This window comes from Bufo bufo, chromosome 2 (genome assembly GCF_905171765.1).
Source record: "Bufo bufo chromosome 2, aBufBuf1.1, whole genome shotgun sequence".
Taxonomy (NCBI): Eukaryota; Metazoa; Chordata; class Amphibia; order Anura; family Bufonidae; genus Bufo; species Bufo bufo.
Genome location: NC_053390.1, coordinates 291,501,100 through 291,512,732, shown reverse-complemented (window position 1 = coordinate 291,512,732; position 11,633 = coordinate 291,501,100). Strand labels below are relative to the sequence as shown.

The 11,633-nt window shown below is 41.6% G+C and overlaps 1 protein-coding gene across 1 annotated transcript; it reads left to right on the top strand.

Annotated features, from left to right (window-relative positions):
• Positions 1-9,463: 9,463 nt before the first annotated feature.
• On the top strand, positions 9,464-11,376 carry LOC120988939 (apelin receptor-like). Its single transcript, XM_040416729.1, is given in 2 exon segments — positions 9,464-10,549; positions 10,552-11,376. Coding segments are annotated over 2 exon segments (1,086 nt in total). The 5' UTR covers positions 9,464-9,558; the 3' UTR covers positions 10,647-11,376.
• The last annotated feature ends 257 nt before the right edge of the window (positions 11,377-11,633 follow it).

Genomic DNA, 11,633 nt, shown 5'->3' with positions numbered 1-11,633 from the left:
GGTGCTCTTTGGAATATGGGCCCCTTTGCCCACCTAGGCTGCAAAAAAGTGTCACACATCTGGTATCTCCGTACTCAGGAGAAGTTGGGGAATGTGTTTTGGGGTGTCATTTTACATATACCCATGCTGGGTGAGAGAAATATCTTGGCAAAAGACAACTTTTCCAATTTTTTTATACAAAGTTGGCATTTGACCAAGATATTTCTCTCACCCAGCATGGGTATATATAAAATGACACCCCAAAACACATTCCCCACCTTCTCCTGAGTACGGAGATACCAGATGTGTGACACTTTTTTGCAGCCTAGGTGGGCAAAGGGGCCCATATTCCAAAGAGCACCTTTCGGATTTCACAGGTCATTTTTTACAGAATTTGATTTCAAACTCCTTACCACACATTTGGGCCCCTAGAATGCCAGGGCAGTATAACCACCCCACAAGTGACCCCATTTTGGAAAGAAGAGACCCCAAGGTATTTCGTGATGGGCATAGTGAGTTCATAGAAGTTTTTATTTTTTGTCACAAGTTAGTGGAATATGAGACTTTGTAAGAAAAGGAAAAAAAAATAAAAAATCATCATTTTCCACTAACTTGTGACAAAAAATAAAAAGTTCCATGAACTCACTATGCCCATCAGCGAATACCTTAGGGTGTGTACTTTCCGAAATGGGGTCATTTGTGGGGTGTTTGTACTGTCTGGGCATTGTAGAACCTCAGGAAACATGACAGGTGCTCAGAAAGTCAGATCTGCTTCAAAAAGCGGAAATTCACATTTTTGTACCATAGTTTGTAAACGCTATAACTTTTACCCAAACCATTTTCTTTTTACCCAAACATTTTTTTTTTATCAAAGACATGTAGAACAATAAATTTAGAGCAAAATTTATATATGGATGTCGTTTTTTTGCAAAATTTTACAACTGAAAGTGAAAAATGTCATTTTTTTGCAAAAAAATCGTTAAATTTCGATTAATAACAAAAAAAGTAAAAATGTCAGCAGCAATGAAATACCACCAAATGAAAGCTCTATTAGTGAGAAGAAAAGGAGGTAAAATTCATTTGGGTGGTAAGTTGCATGACCGAGCAATAAACGGTGAAAGTAGTGTAGGTCAGAAGTGTAAAAAGTGGCCTGGTCTTTCAGGGTGTTTAAGCACTGGGGGCTGAGGTGGTTAATATGATTTTTTGCCATTTTTCAAGTGGTCTTAAACTTTTGATCAGGACTGTATAACTTAAGTTAAAGGGGTTGTCCCACGAAAAATATTCTACAGTTTTCAATCCAGCCCCTGGATCTGAATACTTTTGTAATTGTATGTCATTAAAACTTTTGCATAGCCACTGAGTTATTCAATAATATGTATCTGTATGGCGCCATCTGCTGTTTGTTCTTTTCTTTGACCTGCTCACTGAGAAGGCCACACATGCTCAGTTTCATCCTTCAACTGCCTCCTGAGCTGTGATAGGGAGAGCTGAGACACACCCCCTTAGCTGTAGCAGAAAAGACACTCCCCTTAAGCTTTCGGCTTGATATAAATCTAGCAGAGCAATGAATGGGGAGATCTCTGAATCCATGTGAGGTACAGGGCTGGTTCTAGCTTTGTTAGAAAGAGGTTGTCGTGTACTATGTGATGTCTGATTTTAAATTTTTACATTAGTCATGGGATAACCCCTTTAAGTTATAGTACCTTATATATATAGTAACTTAAGTTATAGTAAAATATATAAGTATAATATTAATAGTCCGGCGGGCTATGCAAAGCCCCTCAGCCTCTACTAAGCCCTTCTCCCTTTCTCACCACTTTAGAAAAGTAAGATGCGCCTAATTTATTAGTCATAGATTATGGCGCTCATATGGCGCATGGTGTTTTTAACAATTCATAAAAATAAAAAAAAACACCACAAAAAAAAGTGTGGACTGGAGGCCTAAAATCTACATTTCTGAGTATCAGAGCACGACAGGAGTTAAACTTGGCCCAGCATTCTGTATGAGTAATAATGATGGATAAGCCCAGAGAAACTAATTACTGGCTTGTCCCAAAGTTTTGAAATGTTTCCAGGAGCCATGCAGGATTTGGGTGCTTGTGATAGACGTGTAGCAGCTGGAATAGGGCAAGAGTACTGATGAGGTGAGGAGCAGCAGGTCAGTACCTTACACTGAATTTCAGGTATGTTAAAGTAATGGAGCAGGGTCTGAATTTAAAGACACATTAGTGTTGAAAATGAAAATTATTTAAACCAAAAGTAAAACATGGAGAGGTCAAAGTAATAATATTATATATTCATTATTATTGCGATTGTAGTAAAAAACTTCAAGCACTATCATATTTTCCTTGCTGGTTAATTAAGGACATGGATGGAAGCTCACGTTAATACAATTCCCAGCAAAATGCGATACAATAATAGTAATTTCATTCTGAACAATTTTACCCTATGCTAGCTACCCAATACTTTGGTGGACATGTATTGTCTTAATTTTGAACTTATACAATATATAAATACATATAATGATGACCTTCTAGCTTTCTTCTTCTAAAAAAAGATGTGTTCATTGCCTTTACAACCAAAAGGGTTGGCAAGCGGTGGCTCAGGACAACATCTGCATGGAGTTTGTATGTTCTCCCCGTTTTTGCATGGGCTTCCTCCAGGTATTCCGGTTTCTCCCACACTCCAAAGACATACTGATAGGGAACTTAGATTTTGATGCTAGTGTGATTCTAATGTCTTATAAAGCGGAATATAGTAGCGCCATATAAAATATAGCATTATAAAATTCAAAAATCCCATGAAGACCACCGAGCGAACACCACTATCATGATGTTTTTAAAATGATGGTTTCTACAAATCAATATTCCCCTGCCTGGACTGCAAAAAGAAAACAAATCAATGCATCAATATACTGATAATCTGTATGAGAAATATCTTTGGTGGAATAGCAGGTTAGGAAACACTGTATGGCTAAATGACTTTGACTTCTGTTGACCCATCTTTCTACCATACTTGAGATCTTCCTTTCACCATTACTGCCCCAGTTATGTAGAAAATGCATGCCAAACTTGACTGGATTGTCTCTCTCTCAAATGTCAAAAAGTCAAGGGGATCTCTTTCTTGAGTTCCCCATGGATGCATGGATGGCCACATAAACACACGAATCATTCAACATAACTCCATTTACATTACCTATCAGGTTTACCAAATGGAGCTCCCATGTGTCAAACTAATCACACCTCATTTACAGCCATTACTGACAGTGAATTGCCAAATACCCTAGCTGTCTGCTTCCTTATCTCCCATAGTAGAGAATAGAGAGAGCCACGCATATGCACCGTCATCTCACCATTCACAATCCACCTGGATGGGGCAGCCAATCATCATAAGAATGTGCTAACATTTTAGCTAGGATATTATTGGTATTCTGTTACCTTTTGCCATTATTCAAGCCAGGTGGCCCCTGAGGATATTAAGGGGGGCTCTGGGACTTTTTGGTAAGCTGTTTTCAGGATAGATCATCAATATTAGATTGGTGGGGACCCGGCCCTCCAACTGATCAGCTGTTTTGGGTAGCTGCAAGCACCAAAAACTATACAGTGCATGGGGCCGATAGCAGAAGGTTCTGCTCACTGTGTAATTTCTAGAGCTGGTGTACTGAAGCTCAGCACCAGTTCACTTCCGTTCCCTGGGATGGCCGCTACAGAGTGTACTGCTTTCTGTACTGTTCACTGTATAGTTTTTTATGTCAGCAGTGCCTAAAACAGTTGATCGGTGGAGATTAATATTACTTTATGCACTTATATATAGCGCTACTATATTCCGCTTTACAGACATTAGCATCACACTAGCATCACAATCTAAGTTCAATCTTTGGAGTGTGGGAGAAACCGGAATACCCGGAGGAAACCCACGCAAAAACGGGGAGAACATACAAACTCCATGCAGATGTTGTCCTTGGTCACATACAAACCTAGGACACCAGCACCAACCACTGAGCCACCGGTTGCCCCCTTCCTATCTGATATCAATGACCTATCCTGAGGATAGGCCATCGATATCTAAGTCCAGGAAACCCCTTTAATATCCTCTGGCGCCACCTGGCTTGTATAATAATGACAATAGGGAGCACAATTCCCAAAAATATCCTAGCTAAAATGTCAGCAAAATTCTCCTGATGATTGTAGAAAGCAATAAATCCGATGTTATTGGGATTTTTCATAGCATTTTAAGGTGGACCAATAATCGTCCATATTATCGGGATCGACCGTTCCTGCCATCTAAATATACCGCTGGTTCATCGGGTGATCCTGTCATTCAGGCAGGCACCACCGATCATGGCTTCTGAGCAGCAGATCATGTGGTCTAAATAGCGACCTGCTGCCCAGATGCCATGATTCTCTATGAGGACGAGGGATCGCTATAGCGATTCCCCATCCTCATACAGTGAAGTAGATCGCTGCATGTAAGTATGCGGTCTCCTTTAATGAACGAGCAGCCGACTGCCGGGAAGGAACGCTTCCTTCCCAACAATCGGCCGCTCAGTCAGCCCATCTAAATCCTGAATCTCCATGATGTATGTGTAAATATATTACTTCATTTAGCTGGGACTTAATAAAAGTAGCTTTTCTTGGTCTTCATTGGCAGACACAGATTATCTGGCAGAGCACCTCATACTTAGAAACCAGCAATGAACCAAAAACATGATTATTTGACCCTTTACTTCCTGAACATCTGCAATCTTGAAAACGCATTCCTGGAAATTCATCCTTCCAGTAAATATGTTCCTGCTATTACTTCTTAATGTACATCCAAAGATGAACCATATTGTGCCTGTTTGGCAGCTACACAATTGATTTCATTTTAATTTCAAAACGGTGCCTGCCCAGGAAGTTACTGACTACAGTATAACTCATTGTGTCTGAATATCACTACGGCAGTCACAACTTCTTAGTTTTGCTCTTATGGTAAATAGGTGTCATTGACTGTCTACCTGATTGTGAACTTGGATGGGGGGGACAAAAGAAAAGTGGTCTACAGAGAAAAGGAGGGTGACACCCTGAGAACACAAAACTGTTTTCCATTGGGATATACACCTTCCAACAGCTGATACTCCAGGTAAATCCACAAGGGACATCAAAGCTTTGTCTGGGACAGCGCATCTCCCACCTAAAGAGTGGCTTTCAGAGTCAATAAAGCAATTTCACACCTTTTAATCCTACAACTGGAGCAGGATCCTTTCAGAAAGAATGGGTTTTCGGGCTGCAGGCCATCTCTGAACATGGTCCTGTGAAAGGTGTATTAAAGAGAGGAAAGGTGTGAAAAGTGACACGTCCAGGCTTGCCCTAGACTCAAGTCCTAACTGCATTATATCGGGCTTAACTGGGCCCCAATAATCCTCTGGTGTTTTCATAGGATCAGTAAAGTTAGCCTACTGGCCATTGATGTAGGGAAAATCGCATTATAACGAGTCACAAGGAAGAATGCATGTTAACTTTGCTTTAAAATCTATATCCTCTATTGAGTAGAGAATCTACAACACTCATTTTTTTAGGTCTATTAGCCTGTTAGTGCCAGTATATAGTCTGGCAGATGGGTGAAGATCAAGTTATAGGGAAGGAATGTAAGTTAATCATAATTACCTTCAAATTGATTGAAGCTCCGATTTACACCATAATGATTCCAGCCACTGAAATGCCACTGTAGGCCTCTAACACATTTGGCTACCCACCGCTTTGTAGAGATACGTTAAATGTATTATTTATAATTGAACTATTTAAAGGGGTTTTTCACCTTTTGGGGGAATTTAGGAAGACTCCACCTCCTGGACAGACCTGCAAAGAGAAGAACATTTACCTGCTCCCTGCCACTGGGTTCCATCTCCTTCACTGGCGCTACCTCGTTCAGGTCCACTGCTGTCAACATTCGATGACTGACTGCAGACAATAACTGGACTCAATTAGTCACATGACATTAAGTCAACGCTGCTGGCAGTAATTGGCTGCAGCAGCGTCAAAGCCGAGCAAAGGAGCTGGGACGAAGTTTCGGGGAGCAGGTAAGTATGCTTAAATTTGCAGGTCTGGCCAGGAGGGGAGTCTGCACAACCCCCTCAAAAAGTGAACAATCCTTTAATTTTCCGTATTTATCAAGTGTGTATAGTCAAGAAAAATACTGCATATGTAAAAATGACATTACACAGTAAAAAGAAGCAGAAAAATCGCAAATTATTTAGCAAATATGGCATGAACCATAATTTGCGACTTGTTTACGCCACAATAGTGCCATAAATGGCTTAATAATTGCCCCTCATGGAATTCTCTGGAATGGACAGCTATGGGAGCTCACTAAAAGTGGTGCAGAGGTTGCAGACCCTCTGAGGTTTCATGAGGTGCATAAGAGAACATCAGTATAGATGGCATATCATAGTTAAAGGGCCCAGTGACTGATCTTTTATGGGGCTCAAACACCTGAATTTAAGCTCTATAGGTGACCTAGCTTTGCATGAAGGCCCAAAGAAGCCAGGAGAAGTTTGGATGAGGTGCTACTCACTAATCTTGTTCTTGAAAATTACAGCGCAGATTCCAAATGCAGTTTTTGGAAAATGGGGGTCTATAGGTGGACATTGCCCTCAAGATGTCACAACTAAAGCTTGCTGCCTATTAAATGTGGTGTAGGGTAACGTGCCATAGGCACGTATTACATGGCCCATGACTAATTCCTCTAATTGCCACAACAGGTTACAAATTAAGCACATCAAAGAACGATGTATGCAATATCAATGAATGGTGTTCCATGTGACCTCAAAATGGAAGAGGCCTCGTAGTACTGTAAGGAGGTAGAGACGCAGGCAGATAGAGTGGGTGAAACCTGAACAACCTACATGTCATCGTGTTTAAAAAAGGATCCAGTTTACGGGCACAGTACAACTTCTACCGCTGATTCAATGAGGACAATCAAAGGATAGAGCAGAAAGGTCAGTCTGCCATGCGAGCTGCCATACGTTGAGGTGCTGCAGGAAACACCCAGGGGTGTAAATCGCTTCATCAGAGCAAATGCTGCCCCTGTTTTAAAAATCAAAGATGTGTCACACACACCCCACTGCTAAATACTGTGCTGTGACAGCAGATGCTGCTCTGCATATATACCGCCCCATGTGCACGGTAGGCGGTGAGGGCCTCTGAAAGCTTTAGTGATGCCATTAGAAATATGATTCTAGAGCAGTAGCAGGAAAGTGAATCACAGAAAGTGGGAAATGAGTGACATGTCCATGTAGCGTGTGCAGAAAATAAGAAGCACAAAGACATTACAGGTCAGGCCCTGCATCATCTGTAGTGTCCAAGAATGATGTGTCTGGGTAGAAGTTCTCCAGATAAAAGTGATGGACTTTAAGGTGCGGCGATGTGATAGGATCATTTACTTTATGTATTGGCAGCGACAGCATCTGTGCTAAGACAAGGGGTCTTCTACAGAACCAGGCTGGCACATGCACCAAGTGAAAGGGTTCTTAACTGGTAGTGAATGTAAGCGAGCATAGGCAGTAACTGTCCCTCGCCTTCTGCCGCCTTTTTGTACGCGGTACAGACGACTGTTTGTCCGCCTGCGCGAGCTAGATGTATACTGGAGACAGGGGCCGAAATCAGCCACCAGGTGGCTGTCAATTATAAAGAAGCATTCATACAACAAGCCTCCAATGATGCCCAGTCCCTCATTACATCATGTGGGTAGAGAACCCCTTTAAGCTGTAGTCATCTAGACCGGTTCTGCCTTGCATAAGCCCCGCACTGATCAGGTAGTGAGGTGCCTTCATAAGGCTGCATTTTTTACAGCTTAGGTCGGATTTTAGTGACATCTTTAGGGCATTTTTATGTTTGTTTTGTGGTTGCTGAAATGACAGTGGCCAGTTTGGTGGTAATCATGAAGTGATGACTCTACGAATAATGCTTTTTAGACACTTTTAGATATTTATCCAGCTTTTCTGGTTATAAAACTGAAAACAAAGCAAGAAGTCGTGGAAGGGTTTGGGTTACGAACCTCGGTCCCCTAATATGGGAGAAAATAGCACAACGTGCTGCCTAATTTTGTCTGGTAAAATGCCAGGTCGCATGACGAAAAACCATGGACTGCATTATAGACAATCTGGTCCAATGGGCGCCATTCCTGTACATCATGTGAGTGATCTGGCGCTTCCTTTATTTTTTTTCCCCTAAAACGGAGCACAACATGATAAATACTGCCAACATAAGAGCGGCCTAAACCACAATGCCACTATTAATAAATATCCCATAAATTCATTTTATTTAGGGCACTTTTTACTTCCATATTCTATATATATATTTTTTTTTTCAAAAACGTGACGTTTTTGAGAGCATTTTTCACCTGAAAAACTGCACTTAAAAACGGCATCTGCTTGTGTGACATGTGTTGAAGATTTTGTGGACCAGGACACTGCGATTGAGACAAACTTCGTTAACCTTGTCTGTTTATCTGGAAAACTTCTTTGTAATGCAAGGGGTGAAAGCAGCAGAAGATCCTCTACAGTTCGGCTGCTGCAAAAAGCAGCCCATTGGGACAGTTTTTGCACCGGCAAATTTCAGCCAGAACTATGTATGGACGCACACGAAGGATATATTAGCAAACATCAGGATTTTTTGCAGAAGTTTCTGCATCTGTCCTGTTCATCTGAATGAGGCTTGCAGAAATCTATGCACATGCTGCAGAAACGACCCACTCACATGTATGGAACACATTTTTCAGTCATAAAATATTCTGCCCTGTGTGGCCATACATTTACGCAATTAATTCTGAGGTCATAAACTGGAGTGTCATTTTCCGCGTGAAGACGCACAGGCTTATTTCGTGATGCAAAGGAAAAGCTGAATGTAAACACGTCCATCCTTGCTCTTTACATTCGGCGCAATTCTAGTCTAGTAGGTCTAGTCGCTGTATATCCTGTGTGCTTGTATCCTGTTTGCAGATAACTTTAACAGTTTTTTCTCACTATGATTTTATAAAGTATGCTTGAATGTTATTTATTATAACGTAAATCTGCATTCTACTAGCTTTGCAACACTTTTGTCCCTTTTTGCAAATTTGTTATCTTAATCATATTGCGTACATATTGTTCTACAATAAGATTGTTTAGTATACTCTAAAAATGTATATTTTGGAGAGATTACTGTATGACAGTTTATTATGTACAAATGAAGATGAATTTCATCATTTTAGGATTATTTCATGAGCTCTGGCTTAACAATATTTTGTTATAATTATGCTACATTTCCTGGGGCAGGCTGCATGGTGCACTGTGCAGAAGGAAAAGGGGGGTAAAGACAGTGAGGGAGGGTCGGAGCTCAGGGAATGGTAGGGGAGGAGTTGAAATAATGTGGATAGACTCCTGATTGATGTCAGTGGGTGGCCTTTTGCCTTCAATTTGTCTTTCTGGGGGTGGGGAGTCCAGGGGATTCTTAAAAGAACTTGAGTAAAGGCAGCTTTCATCTCACAGGTCAGAGCAGAGACAGAACACAACTAGGAGTCCTCAGCCTGAAGAAGTCCTAGCACTGAAACACAAGCTCAACGATGCAGAACCATACAGAACTGGAATATGATGATTACAGCTATTACTACTCGAATGATTCAGAATCAGATCTAGCATGTACCGAGACAGACTGGGACTTGTCCTACTCCTTGTTGCCAGTATTTTATATGCTGGTTTTTGTCTTGGGACTGTCTGGAAATGGAGTGGTAATCTTCACAGTGTGGAAAGCGAAACCTAAAAGAAGATCTGCAGACACCTACATAGGTAATCTTGCCATTGCTGACTTGGCTTTTGTTGTTACCTTGCCTCTGTGGGCTACCTACACTGCTCTTGGCTTCCACTGGCCTTTTGGTTCTGCCCTGTGCAAGATTAGCAGTTACCTTGTCCTGCTCAACATGTTTGCAAGTGTTTTCTGTCTCACCTGCCTCAGTTTTGACAGATACTTGGCAATCGTTCATTCTTTGTCCAGTGCCAACCTGCGCTCCAGGTCAACTATGGTCATATCTTTGACAGTTATATGGCTGCTCTCAGGACTGTTGGCACTTCCAAGTCTGATTCTGCGTGATACCCGCGTGGAAGACAACCGCACCCTTTGTGATCTGGACTTCAGTGGTGTCTCCAGCAAGAAAAATGAAAAACTCTGGCTTGGAGGTCTAAGCATTATGACCACATTGCCAGGCTTTCTACTTCCACTTCTCCTCATGACAATTTTCTACTGTTTCATCGGATGCAAAGTGACCATGCATTTCCAAAACCTCAAGAAGGAAGAACAGAAGAAGAAGAGGCTTCTAAAGATCATAACTACACTTGTTGTCGTGTTTGCCATTTGCTGGCTGCCATTCCATATTGTCAAAACTATCCACTTCCTGGACCTGATGGGCTACCTGACCCTCTCCTGCTCTTCACAGAACTTGATTGTCAGCCTGCATCCCTATGCCACATGCCTGGCATATATTAACAGCTGCCTCAACCCTTTCCTTTATGCCTTTTTTGATCTCCGATTCCGCTCCCAATGTTTTTTTTTTTTTGACTTAGTAAAACCATGCATGGACAAATCAGTAACACCTCCTCCAGCCTGAGTGCTCAAACACAGAAATCTGAAATCCACTCTTTAGCAACTAAGGTTTAAGTGGGAAATGGACACATGATAGACAAGGGAGGGAGAGACTCTATGCTTTTAGCCTGTGTGGCTAATTGAACTTTATCTCTCAGACATGGGAGCACTGCTGATAATAGAGAAAACCGCTGTATCTTACACTGGAGCCTGAAAGACTTTATTGGTGACCGTCTGCTTGGAAGATGACAGTACTGTCTACAGGTCATCAAAGGCTTGCTCAATCTCTCTCTGTGATACAGGGGAGCTGGCTGGATGGAGCAAGATATGCCATATCTTGGTGGGACAGTTACATCTGTAAATAATACTACTTCGATGACGTGCAGTATCAACCTGGCCATAACATGACAATTCTTTTTAAGACTAAATATATGTGGCATATTATAGCACTTCCATAGCAATATAGAGCCTTTATCTAACACACTTGTTAAGAACTATAGTCTATTTGTATCATTAATATTCTGCAATGTCTTCCAATGTGGCGCTCACTTCATTATAGAAATTATGTGAATATGGGGGTGTTAATGGGTTAATTATCAACAAGAACCCTTCAGAGCACAAGAAAGCAGCAGTTCCTTGCAGAGCAAAGTATGACTGTTGTCTTCACTCATGTGAATTAAGTGTGTTGCTCTCCGGATCTGTATGTATGTATATATAGAATTATAACATATCCCCTCGGAGAGGGGCATCTTTTTACTGTTTGGTATACTTTTGTAAAATGTTGCAATAAAATTCCTAAATGCAAAAAAAATAAACTGTGTATCTGAGTTTTTTTGTAAATGGAGGGGTCTGATATCTCCGGTGTTTCTTTGCTGTGGTTCAAGGTAAGGGTCCATACACACGTCTGCAACTGTGGTCCGCATCCGTTCCGCAATTTTGCGGAACGGGTGCGGACCCATTCATTCTCTATAGGGACGGAATGGATGCGGACAGCACACCGTGTGCTGTCCGCATCCGCATTTCCGGAGCGAGCCACCGATCTTCCGGTCCGCGGCTCCGGAA